The sequence below is a fragment of the Bombus affinis genome, chromosome 12 (genome assembly GCF_024516045.1).
Source record: "Bombus affinis isolate iyBomAffi1 chromosome 12, iyBomAffi1.2, whole genome shotgun sequence".
Classification (NCBI taxonomy): Eukaryota; Metazoa; Arthropoda; class Insecta; order Hymenoptera; family Apidae; genus Bombus; species Bombus affinis.
The window spans coordinates 11,051,362-11,066,498 of NC_066355.1; the positions used below are offsets into that span (position 1 = coordinate 11,051,362).

At 40.0% G+C, this 15,137-nt stretch overlaps 1 protein-coding gene across 1 annotated transcript; it reads left to right on the plus strand.

Annotated features, from left to right (window-relative positions):
* Window positions 1–508: 508 nt before the first annotated feature.
* Window positions 509–15,045, plus strand: LOC126922833 (uncharacterized). Its single transcript, XM_050735775.1, has 6 exons — window positions 509–843; window positions 2,838–2,987; window positions 9,661–9,821; window positions 11,393–11,495; window positions 12,213–12,787; window positions 14,273–15,045. Exons 1-6 carry the CDS (start codon window positions 597–599, stop codon window positions 14,489–14,491), a joined length of 1,455 nt encoding a protein of 484 aa, XP_050591732.1. The 5' UTR covers window positions 509–596; the 3' UTR covers window positions 14,492–15,045.
* Window positions 15,046–15,137: the final 92 nt, after the last annotated feature.

Sequence of the window (15,137 nt, forward strand, 5' to 3'; positions counted from 1 at the left end):
TCGAAACCGAGTTTCTCCGACAAAATCCGAAGGAGATTGAAAAACTTTGAAGAAACATCCTAATTAGGATGCCTTGGTTAATGGAAGGAATTAAAAATAAATTGAAAGGAAATGGTAAAACAAATTGGAAGAATATCCAGTTTCTGGAAAGACGTTAGTAATAAGTTTTATGATTTACCGGGCCGGCTGGAGAGTATCTTTCCTGATTAAAATTAGAAAAGTTTGGAAAAATGGCGCTTCGTCGTTTGTTTTGCAAGTTGGAATTAATTAAAAAAAAATCCCAATTAAATTCGTACCAAGTATGACAGAAAAATAGGTTGAGTTAATATCAGGCTGATATTATATTCGAAGGTAGGTAAGTAATTACATCGATCTAATCGAGTTAAATCGATGAGATCCGGTGTGTTGTAGAGGATGTTCGCGATCAAAGGGATCGGTAGCGGTAAACGCGGCAATAGTAACCGTAGCAGAAGGGGTCCAACACGTGTTGCCGTACCTGAGCAGCTTGTTATAAGGCCAGTCAGTCGGTCATCGTCTTCCGTTGATGTACTTTTGAAGGTATCCTTGTTGCGAGGCGCGCGAATGCGCGCTCCCCGATGTCGAACATGATCCTCAGATGCTTCGCGATTTATTCTTTTCGACTGATTTTACTCGCAAACGTTGCGTTCGCGTCGCAAGCACAGTGGAGTGTTTTGTCGTGGTTGTCGTCCAGTGTTTGCACTCTGATCGTTTTTCCATCGAACACGCAGCAATGGTCGTTGCTCGGCTTGAATCTCTGGCCGGGCCAAACCATCGAGAAACCTTCCGACGGATTCGATTTGAGCGGAAACCCAATCTCCAGGGGTAAGTTCTCGGAGTGCTGTTTCGTGTTTCTTTTGTGTCCACCAAGACGTTCTCGGACCAACGCTACATCCCGTGTTTGCACCGGAATTTGTGTTTCCTCCAATCCTATGCCACCTACGGAGCTGCTTTTTTCTTTTTCTTTTTTTTTTTTGAAAGATTTAATAAAGGTTAATGATAATTCGTCACTCGAATTTCCTCTTTTCTCTCTTTCTCTCTTTCTATTATCTTCAATCTCTTATTCGTCACATTTAAATTACAATAATAGCATTCAAAATTTGATTATCGAGATAGATGTAGCTTCTATTCTACTTTCTATTTATAGAGATTAAATATGTATTCGTTGGTCGCTCGAAAATTAATCCAACGACGATTAAAATACATACATACAGCGTATAATATTATCATTAAAATCAGCTTTGATATTTATAAGTAAATTAGTTATCACTTGCTGTATAATGATTATAATCATAGCTAAAATATGCAGGGCGAACAAACGTGAAATACGACGTGTAAATTTAATATTCGAATTAAAATATTTTCTTGATGCCCGACTAGTTAAATATTCACAGGGATCTTTAATCTTTAATACACGGGATATTTAGCAAAATGAAATTTCTTATCGAACAAATCAATTCGATGATACTAGTAGCCTTTACCGATTATCCCGTACATTTCGTCAAATTCTAGTTCGCAAATCCCACTACTTATGCAAATTCCTATGAGTGTAGCCCGCAAAGCGTTAATTGGCAATCAGTAACGATAAGTAAGAGTAACTCGATAGTCCTTCCACCGCGGAGAAACCAAAGACCGACGAATTAATTACTGCGGTAATTGCGTGTTCATCATCGTGTGTTGATTGCTCTGACTCTGAACAAAATACGTCTCTACTCGAATGTCGAGTCACACAGTCCACGCGTAGGTGTGATACCTGTATAACGTTAATTACAATATTCATGAATTACAAATGTACCGCGGCGGAAACGTTTCTTGTTCGCGTTAAATCACCACTGTTCGCGATGAAATACTTAACGTAATACTCGAACGCGCGTCTAAAGGGGTTGTTCAAACTCTTAGCGTGCGGGGAAGCAGAAAAAGATATCGAAAGAAAATTTTTGGAATTGCGTTGCATTGCTTAAAATTTCAGGAAATAAAAGTAACTTTGGTCACGTTCTACGTATAAACTTCGTACAGACGTATCGTGCGACTGCTTTTCCACAGAGACAGCTGTAGCGAATGGGTTAAAAAAGCAGATCTTTCTTTCCAGCGTTCTATTTTCTTCTTCTTTCTATTCTTTCCCTATCATCGCTATACTTTCTTCGGATTGCAAGGACGAAAGAAACACGTTTCAACACTGGCGAACCAGTTTCTTTTGTACGTACCGTAAACTGGGGTAGCATTGGTAGATCGTCGTAACGTTTTTCCACGAATAATCATCGCTACGAAGATTTAACTAATCGCATACTAAAGATCCTGATGACGAAGTGGCTGGAATAACTTGGTCTCTTCGTATATTACAGCTCTTCCAAATTAACTACAAAATTTCGACAAGTAACAAATTTTCTAGACTAAAAATCGACCACACTTTACTCACTAGATAATAAACCGATATCCATTTGGCCCGGATAGAACCGGCATTAAAGGATATATCTTTCGTATAGTCTAAATAAGGAATTTGGCCAAATTCTTAAATATAACTAACCTAATGTCAAAAATAATACTAAATAGTATAGTTGTAATAAAAAAAGAAGAGAAGAGAAAAAGATACCTGCGTGGTTGTACATGCACAGCCATACCGCCGAAAGGACAATTCGTAATTACTTCGTTTACTAGCATTCATTTTTCTTCTACCCTCTTGTCAAAAATATGAAAATCTCGCTGAAGGTCTCGTAGCTGACCGTGTTATTATCCCGTTAGCGACAGTGTTCCTCCAGTTTGCGGTTTGCCATCTCGGTTTCGTTATCTTGCTCGACTTTTCGTTTGTAATCTCCTTGTAGTTCTGAACTTCTTTCCCACCCCGGTACAAGAGGAGTGCCTGTCGCAGGACAAACGACGACGGGGCATATGCATGAACACGTATGAGTGTCGCATTCAACGAGGAAAGTCGAATGGACGGTGCGCGCTCGGTTTCGGCGTATGCTGCATATGTAAGTACCTCCAAGCTATAACCTGTTATTCCCGGTTCACCCAGTGTGCGAACGTTTCATAAATTCCGCGTGGTGGAAGTTTTATAGCCGGGAAATACAGGATCGGTGCGTGAACGCGTTTAAATTTCCGGGGATTTGCGTTCGTTCCCCGTGACTGCTAATTTGTTGATACGATCGTTGCTCCCACGTGCAATTAATTTCTTTTTCTCTTCATCCCCTACGATTCGCTGCTTTTTTGCATACCATTTTCTTCTTTCTTTTTTATACACGATGCCATTTTTCAGCGCACCGTTGTTACACGCCCAGGGTACATCGTTAAATTTTAAAGCGGAGATATTTGTACGTGTTTTTCTTTTTAAGAGTTTCAAAGGATGAAAGGCCTGTCTTGTTCGCGAGAATGTACAAAGTTGGGTATTCGAATGAGAGCAATTAAATCTGTGTCGAATGAAAAAATTCTCTAGGGTAAGATTTTCTAACATTTTTCTCTAACATCTTCTACGGACAATGTTCATCTTAGATTCTTCCGTTAATCCGATAAAAAAATGTTCATAACGGCGCCGTATCGTCGATTCACTAGAAAAGCGATACCATTAAAACGAGCTTTTTCTCTAAACATATCTAGTTCGATATTGCTTTGGTACATTTCCCACGTGTAGACCGTGGCGACTGAATTTTAATCTTGGCTACATTTTAACATTCATAAGTCCCGTTACACGTGCGACTGAGCAACACGCGACGTAATTCTCGGTACAGATTTTGCAATACGGTTACGTGGACTTGACTCTGTACAAAAATGATATATATCCGATTTACGCCGTCTGTTTCCATCCACGTCGTGTTCTGTCAATCGTAAATTGCTCGGTCTTCGGTATGAAAGCACTTACGCGTTCCATACTCGTTTCGCATGAACATTTCACGGATATCGTGCACGAAACTTTACCACGCGATGCGCTCTTCTATTAACATTGATAGACCGAACTTGCTCAAAGATTTTAACCACTTTCAGGTTGGAAACTTTCGTCATGATATATAAACACGAAATGTAGCGTAATTTGCGATAAAAAAGGACAGGGAAGATGGTTTCCTCGAGGGGAACGAAATTGATAAATGCGGCGCGATGTTTTCGCGCGCCGTTTGACGAGATATATGATTTTAATCCTATTATTTAATACCGCTGTTGATAAAAAGGATCTGATAATTTTCACTAAATCGCTTGAATTATCGTTGTTTCGCGTCAGGCGTTAAAAAAACTGGAGCGGAAAAATTGTGTTCTCGATTTGGAAGAAATTCATTCGTTTTCTGCATAAATAACTCTATAACCTTCGAACGCGTTCGATTAAAGTTTCGCATAGGGAGCGACATTCTCGAACAATATCGCAGAAATGATACCGGTCGTCTAGGTACCATACTTGTAAGTCGCGCGTTGCGACGAAAGGTTAAATATTCCTATCTATCACTCGGTATAATGCGAGCCATGTAACTAAAACGACATCCAATTAATTACGTCGATGTCAACGGATTACTCGGTGTTTATCCCCAGATTCCCTCAACAAGTACCTCCGTAAAGGTCCCATTCCTCGGATTAATCGGGTTGCTCTCGGGTTTCCAAGGTCGTCGTGGACAATTCGGTTAGATCGCGAGGCGGTTTTAGCTAACGGTATCACGGAGACCGCGTGCACGTCCGAAGGAATGATCTCGAGGAACGTGCGCCTCCGTTTCCGAGCGTGCAGAGGAAAGAAACAGGTGAAAGAGTACGCGAGAGAAACTGGAGGAACGAGAGGAACACTTGTTACAAACTCGCGTGCCAAGGAAGAACGTACGGCACAAGTTATACAGTTATTTAATTGGTTGCCATCTCGGTCGCGCGTCCCAGATAACAAGTCACCTCCGCGTTTCGTCCAATCTTTCTGCCAATTTCTTTTTCGACGATGGCCTTCGAAGGCGTCGGGCGATTACCCGTTAAGTTCCTGTTGCGAGAAGGAAACTCGCGTTCTTCTCTCTTTCCCTCTCTCTCGTCTTTTTCTCGTACTTTCATAGAGATTACCAGAGCTACAAACAAGTAGTTCTCGCTCGAGCTGTTCGCTCGGAACCTTGCGAGTTTTATCCTGGCGGGCAATCGGATTTTAAATCGAACCACGACGGTACCTGAATTAATCAAGGCAGACACGATCGCTAAGACGAGGGAATTCTCGAATAACGCGATAGTCGTTGCGGTGAGGTTTCGTGTTTGCAATTACTAGAAACGTGCAGGTGTGTTTTTATATTTACGCTATACATATATCGCATATATTATTCGGTATCATTTTGATAGAATTCAGATCGATTGCTCGGCGACTAGCGTATCAAATGTGTATAGCGTTTTACGGAAGAGCGGCTGCTCGTTTAGAGGAGAACGTGATACGTGAGCAAACTCGTGAAACAAACGCCAGTATTTCTTTTATTGTGTGCACGTGCTTACCTTCAGGATAACTTGATAACTGCATAGACTCTTCTTGTTGCGTACATGATGTGTTTCGTTGACGATATCGTGTTGGATACGGAAGGAAAACCTTTTGGATACCTCGCGCCGCATCCTATGCAAACTTGGTTACATGCTCGAGATTCGGGAAAATATACGACAACCTACTGCAAACATTTTTTATAATTTATATTATAATTGACATTACGCGCGTCATGCAAAATATTGAAAAATTTTTGGCAAAACTCGGTCACTCGATTTCAAAAACCGAATTATCTTCTTCTACGATACCGTGATAAATTATTAAATCGTTCTTGTTTTTATATTGATATAACCGACGTCTTCGAAGCGCATTAAATGCTTGCGAGTGGTAGTTCATATCGTCTCGTAGACCGTGATATATTGATTTTAAATCGAGCTCGACGAGGAAACTTCGGTGACCTGAAAATTTGAATGTTTTCGAAGATCGCTGCATTGTGATATCGAATAATATCGCTCGGACATTCGACAACGTAAGTCTGTTCGTGGCTTGTTTTCAGTTTTAAATAGCGGAATAGTATATCGAAGGGAATAAATATTTTCCACGGTTTCGATATTACGAAACTATACATAAATATTTTCGCGATATTTAACGATATATCCATCTAATATGATACGATCATTGCAAGAGAAGAAAAACAGAATATTATAGAAATACCGTAGTCGAGTCAGGAAGGCTGTCGTCCAAATGACATCACGACCCCGAATTTCTCAAGCTTGTATAAATATTCATAAGTTCCCAGCGCATTCCAAATCCTCCGTGCGCGGTCTATGAAATTTATTTTCGGTCATCGAATATATTAACGTACTTACAACAATTTCGGTCCATGAAATTCTCTAGCAATTTGAATATTTCTCCGCTGTATTACTTACGGTATTTATATTTATCGAAAGCGCGTTCAGATTGATCGCGTAAAGATAAAATTGCAGCCAGCAGTAAGATAGATACTCGAAGAACTTTTCTTATCATCTTATAACTATCAAGGTGCAACGGAACAGCCTGAATATTTTGAAACACTTTGGAAATCCTGTATCTCCGATAGTATGCCGTTCATTAACGATTCTACGTAGGAAACATAGCGCGACGATACAATCTTTCCATTAGATCTCGATGTTCTTCAATTTTATGTCTTTGTAAATCGACCTAACGCGGGAGAGAAATTATCCTACCGGTCGGAGAACAGTTCGTTGGAGAATTGTTGCTTTTCAACCAGTTCGGTCACTAACATCTTGACCATCGGCGTAACCGTTTTACATCGAGCGATGCATATGGAATATGTTGCTTAGAAACGAGTACGTACCCCCGATCAGTTTCCGAATGCCGTGGCCTTGATTACCAGATAGGCCGTTCTTGATCTGCAAGTCCGGCGTGTTTCAGAACGTATCTGCTAGAAGCGGTTTTAGATTAGAATATCATAAACCGAAAATAAAAGAGTCTCGCTGCGTTATTTCGATATAACGTCTTGTTTCAGAAAATCGAACGCTTCGAAGAAACTTTGTCGTGCATTGCAACGAAATAAACTTCGTGGTTATATAGTTTATGATGTATGAATTTTTCATCTAATTACAGACTTTTAACGAGAATCAGTGCCATTATAACTGCGAGAAATCTCTACATCCAAGCTCTCCTTTCATCCCAACAAGGTATTTCTTACAAACGTCTCTGTACAATTCAATTAGGCTCTTAACTTTATCGCTTCTCTTACGAGTTCCACCGATTCCACTTCTTAATTTTATTGTTCGTAATAATTTCATTGTCCTCTTATATACATATAAAATATATAAGAAAAGAACGACCAAAGAAGAACCAACAAATGAGGCAACTAACGAAATGAAAGAATACAAATAATAAAACGGCCAGGTTGTTAAGAGTTTAACGAGACATCGTTCGGCCACAGAGACACCGCTGCGTAAATTTTTCAAGATTGTCCACTGGTTGTTTTCCGAGAGAGAAGAAGGGCGAGAAACGTCTGCGTGAAACTGGTAACCATTTCCTCGGGGTTGCAGCCAGCTGAATAGAACCACCGTGACTCCAAAACGACCGCTGAATGGCTGAATGAGAACTCATTATCGGGGCTTGGGACCGCTTACGAGACCGTCACACCGCGATTAATAATCCTCCTCCTCAAAAATAGTTTGCTGGAATTTCGAACTTTCTTGGAATGACCCGCTGTAATTCTCGGCGAGTGGTTTTCGAACCACGAAACTCTTCCGATGAATATCATGTTCATCGTACGGGTTAAATCTTAATTACGCGACTGCTCCATCTATGCAGAAAAATTGTTTAGAGATATTTATATCGAGAAATATTTTCCTCTTCGAGAACGAAGAATTTCTTTCGTACACTTTTTTCTTTCTTGTCGATATTTTCCGTAAATGGTTGTTTTCAATTTTTGAACGATCGGTTTTTAGATAACTTTCTGAAAAATGATGAAACGCGCGAGTAAAAGGTCAATGAAAAATATTAATTTGTTCGAAATGGAAGTGGCGAGAAACGAATAATTTTTAATTTTACGTCTTTCAATTTTCCTGTTTTATTTAATAAATATTCGTTTTCTCAGTTTATTACTTATTTTTATAATCTGTATTGTATTTGTTCCACGCTACAATAATTTTCCCATGTTGGATTCCGGATTTTCATTTATTTCAATTTAACGGTGCTTAAATTGATGCAGCTCGAATATTTTCACGGTTCAAGCACATTCAGTAACATTAAAAGTCTATCGCATAAAGCTTTTTTTCTCACGCGAATGAAATTTACTATTTTATTGTATATGCTCATTTTGTAAGCCTATTGAAAGTTCAATTTACAAATTCGAAGTACTGTAGAACGTAATAAATTACGTTTTACAAGATTTTAAACGAATGCTTTTCTTAAATATTGTTAAATGTATAACGTTTGAAAAGATATTTAATTAAATTAATAATAAATTAGTAAATTGTATCTGTATTAATAATAAATTAATAAATTGGATAAGCATTAAATTCCATATTTGTTTAACTCGAAATTTCACTGCTTCACGAATTATTTACGACAGTATAATCTACGCGTCAGCCAGAAGTAGGACCAAGGTTGATTAATCATTTTTACTTTTTTCAGTAGTCAACCAGTAGGATCAAGATATTTCGCGTCGCAGGCAGAGCAAGATTTGAATATCGCATATCTTGTACGTGTCGTTCTCGACGTATTCGCGTATGAAGAGATTGGAAAAATATCGATACATGTTATTCGATTTCCCGCTACAGCCATTGATCCACATACGAGTTTCGGCTTCTTTCGTGGCATTAATTTATATCCTGTTTCGCACGTAAACAGGTACCGCGTATCGTACCACGCGTCATAACTCATTCGTGTACCGTTATCACAGTTTCCCTGTTGTGGGAGTATAGTAACTGCTTCTTCCCGTTATCAGGCAGAATCCTAATGGCAATAAAAATACCAGCTTATCTGTTCGCCGTAAAAGAACACCACGTAAAAAGGAGAAGACGCTCGAATAATTATCGATAACTAGTTGTTACGACAGTATCAATCCTTTGCTTGTTTCTTTTTCAGGAAAATTATTTATAATATCAAAGAATAAAAAACATACCTAATTAAATCGTTAAGGATAGTAAATTATCCCAAAAAATATCATTCACGCGCTCGTTTTTATTTCCTTTGGTCTATACCGTATTATTTCTTTCAAATAAAGAGAGAACGAATTTTAAGTAAGCGGTCCAAATCGACAAATTTATTTGCTCATCGCTGTTACCTCCGAATCTCTGCCAATTGCTGTCACCAGCGAATTCGACGATTCACCCGGCACGAAAGAGATTTAAAAATGGCACGACAGAAGGAGAGAATGAAAGAATCGTTATCAACGCATCGTGCGAGAACACAAGGTTTCCGACCGCACGAACGCACTCGAATTCGTTGTTTTCCGGCTATGTAACACACCGAAAACCCGATCAATATTTTCAAATCGATATACACAATGTACAACAGATACTTTATGCCGCACCAAGTTCTATCGTGCGCATAGAAATAGAGCTTGGTTGTCTGTGTATATCCGCTATTTGGCCGATTCAACCTTCGTGCGATTCGCTCTCTTTCTCCGACCCTTGCTTTCTTCGTTCCCCTGTTTGTGTTTCCCCCTTGCGATTTATTCATTTCTTTCTTTTTTCCCCTGTCACAAGTCACGACAACTTGCGAGCAGGAGGTGCAGAATAATCTGACCTACGTGATCAGCCCTGGTTTCCCCAACCTCATTGACTGGCCCATGAACTGTTCGGTAGTCGTGCAGAAGATCGATAGGCAGGTCAGCCAGCTCAGGATCGATTTCGTCCATTTCAACATAGTAAGCCACGCAGCTCTTTGTCATTCTTTGCTCCACTAACGGCATATTAACCCCTGGAATACTACGCATTTACGATCTCACCCCACCATGCATGGTTTCCTACTGTACACGACAACCTCTGTCTCTCTCCGCTACGACTCGCACTCTTGTGTATCGTTGTTGGTTCGTGTCAAAAAGCTAACCTATTCGAGTGCCAGGACACGCAGCGTGACTTCTACGGGAACGGTGGCGTGTGCTACTATTGACCCATAATTGAGAACGCAAGCAAAAGTTCAGTAACCCGAATATATATCTACGTTTCCCCTGTTTCAGCTAGTGTCCCTCCGTTGACATTTATGAGTGTCTCCAGGGGATCTAGACACGCTTGTAAAATTCATCTACGTTGACGTGTAAGATTACCACGTTTTAAATTAACCGGGCAACCGTCGACGGCGAGACAGGATGGAGGTCGACGGAGAGAGAGAGAGAGAGAGAGAGAGAGAGAGAGAGAGAGAGAGGGAGAGTTGGGGGATGAATTTTTTAAAACCTCGCGTTATTTAAGGGTGAAGCTATCGTTTCGAGAGACCGTCGCTTCTTTTATGTTTTGCCAGTTGAGACGCGGTATGTTTTATGCCAATGCCGATTACGGCTGTAGTATGCGTTTCCCGTGGTAATCTCGACGATGGAAACATTCTCGTGTAACCGAAATGGGATGAGTTTTTACGTCGATTGTTAAATAATTTAGTAACGCAATGGCTCGTTTGAATAATTTTGAAATATCGAAACGCGAACTATATTTATTAGGATAAAGGTGTCACGATCACGCAATAAAATTATAATGCACATTTAAGAGAAACAACGAGTATTGTACAGAAGAATTTTACTTTGTAATTTAGATTTATAGCACGAGGGGATGTTATTTTACAGAAGCTCCCAGACAAAATGTACGATACAGAAGATTAAAATTAAGATTGCAAAGAGTATAATTGTACGTTGGTAGTACGTGGTGGTTGCGCTATGTTCCCCGAGGGTTAATGACACCATCGTAGCCTCACCGTGCACTAGCGTAGCGGCTTGCGATTTAAACTTTGCATTCTTTTCGACATAGCGTTGTAACAGCACTTCCTCGTTCGTATAAAAACTTGTTAACAGAAAATCATAGGAGAAGCGATGAAATTTGAATTAGCTACTATCTGGCTAGGTTTATTAACTATTTTTGTTTTTTGAAAAATGCGTAGTATTCCACCATTACTTTACTGTGATCGATCAACGGAAGTAGTAAAAGTTTCGTTGGAGTATTTCGCGTATAATTATTACGGTAAACGAGATGCCTGTGAGAAAATGTATAGAACGAAACGAATTATTTAAAAAGATTGGAAATACTCGGATGGAAAAATTTATGCAGGACGATTAATTTGTTTCGAATTCTTCGATGCAGCGATGAAGATGGCGGACCAAAGACGGCCACGATGTACCGGTTGATTCGAGTATTCGAATAGCATGCTATACGCGTGTATGTTGATCGGCTGATAAAAATCGACCGCAATTTACCGCACGACTTGTTCATTCAAGAGATTTATCGATCGTTGTAGGGTCAACCCAACCCCAGGACTGGCGTATGTGACGAAGATATCATGGAAATCAGAAATGGCAGGAGCGTGTTTCAAATGTGCGGCTGGAACAGCGGTCAGCATCGTAAGTAGTTCCTTTGTGCTTTGTGTTAAAACTTTTCATTTCGCGCTCCAATCTCGTGCTTCGATCTTCGCTTTTATTTATTTCTTTCCTCGTTTTGTCGGTGAAAAGAGTTTCAGAAATATTGAAATAAGTTGTACGGTCAATTTTATTAAGGTCAATTTTAATTGATTATTTTATGCGAGAAGAATTTATACCATTCTTTGGATATGTTATGCGATATACAGGACATTTCACGCAACTAGGCGGAGCTATAACTTTCATATCTCTAAGTCGGCGATAGAAAAAGAATTTCACTGGAAAAATTAAATATCGTCTCGCGATCAACATCTTTATTATATCGGAGACTAATCGATCGATCGAATGGAAAATCTTAATTGCTTAATAGTAGTTTGTATCAAACGCTTTCGGATTGATAAATTAAATTCGCGTAATTAATCCTTGGGGCGAATTCACTACGATTAAAATCTCGCCGATATCGCATTTCCACCGAACTACGCCGGACAATCAATCTCGTCTGCAAAACTGTAGCTGTACGTACGAAAAAAGAATAGATATCGTACGCTGGAAGACGATACTTTCCATCCGACGAGTTTCCCTCGATATCGTTAGAAAGACCTGACTAAGTTTCGTTAAGGAATCGATCCATCTTCTCCGATACAAAGCTCTTTGGAAGCAAGACAATCGTTTGTAGACTCATTCTTCTTCCTTTTTGTCCAGTATACATAGACTTGGACGAGGACGATCAGTCCCTGACACTGGACTTCCGATTGCCTAGCAATCTCCGATCGAGAATGTGGGAGATGAGGGTTGTCCAGTTAGATTTCGAGCAGCGTGCACCTACCGGCTGCCTTCAATACTTCCAAGGTTCTAACGGCACTTTAAAAACTTTCAACTTCTTGTCGAACGGAAGATTTCTGGCCGATCAAGACTATCTAATGTGTATTCGTCAAGAAAGAGAGATGTGCGGAATCTCTTATACACCCTGTTCACCCGATTCCTTTCGAATCGGTCCTCCTAGGATGCTATTGACGAACAATACGAATTTTAACGGGTCGTCGATCGACGAGGGTCCTAATTCGAACTCGACTACTCGTAATACGACCGTCGCAGGATCCACGAATGGCACGGACATCGAGGGATCTGGATCGAATCCGATGGAAGAAGGTGGAACCTCTATGAACATGAGCAATACCATGGAACAGGAAGGCGGTTCGTCGAATGGAGCAGTTTATGGACAGGAACGTTGCCGAGACAGGGTGCTCATCCCCTGCGACTTCGAGGAATTTATCACGGTAATGTTTTTTAGTTTGTTTGCGAAGGGCGATTGCCGACGGGACGTTGGATTTGATCAGCTCGAGACATCTCGAAGGTCGGTTCTGGGTTTTGGTAGGTTTGGTAGGCACCTTTGGTAGATCGTCTTGCTGACTTTTATCGTGGCTCGATTGTTTCTTTGGTTTGGTAAATCGTATATATAGCATAACGTGTATAGTATCCAAAGGACTCGGATACTACGGTGGATTATACTATCGAATTTTGCAGTTTAACGATTATGGTAATGGCGGTCTGAAACGGTACTTGTTAAACCTGTTTTGCTCGCTGTTGCGAATTATCGTTTGCCTTTACGGGCGATTTGTTACTGTTTCTTGCTATTTGAAAGTTACTTGAATTTATGACATGAATAATTCACAGGAGAAGTATTAAATTGACTGAAAGTTCCGTGGTCTTTGTTCTTTGGCAGGAACGACATCGAGTATTCTAACTGTCTTCACAATCTTAAGTTTGCTAGATACGAACTGATACTATAAAATATCCTACGTTTAATTGATTTTGTGATATGTGCATGATACTTTTGCTTGAGCGAACGTAACAAATCTTTGCAAGTAGTTATAAGGAAAACCATTGGACGATTAAAAAGTTTCTAACACGTTGCAAACACGAGCATGCAACTACCTTGTTAATACGAGAAGCGCGTTTTTTTAACGGATTCCATGTTCAGCTGGTCTTGTAGTTCTAAACTGTTACTATGCAACAATGAACGCTGCAAAATGTTGCTCGGAGAAATTTATTTTAGTCACGAATTATGGATCAGCTACCTGGTTAAATCTCACGAAAAAAACTGTGGTAAAAAATGTTTGAAAGTGAAAGATTTACGATGTTTTTAATTACGCGACTGTAACTTGTATGCCTGCAAATTAACTACTTTGCTATTTACAATTACACCAATTATTTTAATTATTCGCATTAGAATCTACATTACGAAGAGAATTTTCCACGATGAGGGCAAGAGAAATAGGAAATACCGTTCTTCTTTCTTAATTTCGTTCATTTTTCACAAACACGAGCAAAGCTCTGACGGACACAATGCGAGCTTGTGCAAGCACTGCAATGCGAAAAATTACGCTTCACGTGTCTAAAAATGCGTGTGAAAAATGGGAAACGTCGTTTCTCGTCGTAAATATTATTCACACGTGCTTATGCCACAAGAGCCTCTAAAAAGATGCTTGAAAAAAATCATGATTTTAAGTAATTAAAAATTAACAACACATATATAGAGATTCAGAGTGTAACAAATTTTCTCCGCTATTATATTCCGCATAGAATACAATAAACATACTAACAAAGGAGGAAAGGAAAGAAAATGAACAAAATACGCTGGTAATTAAAAATTAAATTTCCATAGAGTTTCGACTAACCTTTTCTTCTTCAACCGAGCGGACATCCACGTCGTCGTACGCCAGACTCTTGTTAAAGCGTTTCAACGAATTTCCCTATTGCAGCCTGGCAACAACGAGGCGGGAATTTGCAACCTTGAACACTGCGGCAACTCTCTGTGCGATCGAAACGAGCTGGACGAAGAAGGTAACTGCCGCGTGGAGACCTGGGCAACGCCCTTTCGTATTAGGGTGGCTTTCGGTCCTGGACAGGACACGGGAACCACTCTCGAGGACAATATTGGCATGTGTCTCGTGTACGAGCAACTACCCTGCGTTGTCTGAATGGCCTTGGAGCGAGAAACGAGTCGAGACATATGGGGTGTGACACAAGTTGAGAATTCACGTGGTATTCAAAGCTTAATATTTGAAGAGGACGATTCGATGTTTGCTATCTAGCTATGCCGGTCAGAATTTCCTACGAAATTAAATTTTTTAATTTAGAAAGGGAGAAACGCGTTTCATAATTCGGCCGTTCGTACGTTTATACGCATCGCGAAAAGAAAACGTCGCAAGCCGCTGAAATTAAAGTAGATACGTTCTGCTGCGAGCAAAAATATAAGAGGATCAAAAGATTCGTGGGCCGACTACTCCAATTATAAACCCAAATATCTAGCAGTTTCTCGCAGAAATGGCCAATTAAGATTCTGAGACTCCATCCAGCGTTCTTCATCCACCTTCATCCTGGTTTCCTCGCTTTTCGACGAAGATATCCTACAGGGACAGCAGTCGTTTTAACCCTCTATAACGCCGTAGGTAACTTGGGATATCTATATTCATCAGACTTCGTTTTGAAAATGTTATTTCGTCCGCTGCAACCTTCATCTATCGCAAGCATATCAAACTCTGTTTATAATATTGCATCCAGTTATAGAGGATTAAAGAGAACCATAGACAGAAATGTACATCGTTTCAGAATGATCGAGAGACA

Excerpts from the sequence above, each read along its gene's own strand:
- LOC126922833 (XM_050735775.1), top strand. The coding sequence starts at position 597 with ATGTCGAACATGATCCTCAGATGCTTCGCGATTTATTCTTTTCGACTG. Across the intron at positions 844-2,837 it reads CGGAAACCCAATCTCCAGGG|TTCTGAACTTCTTTCCCACC; the intron begins GTAAGTTCTCGG and ends ATCTCCTTGTAG. Across the intron at positions 9,822-11,392 it reads ATTTCGTCCATTTCAACATA|GGTCAACCCAACCCCAGGAC; the intron begins GTAAGCCACGCA and ends CGATCGTTGTAG.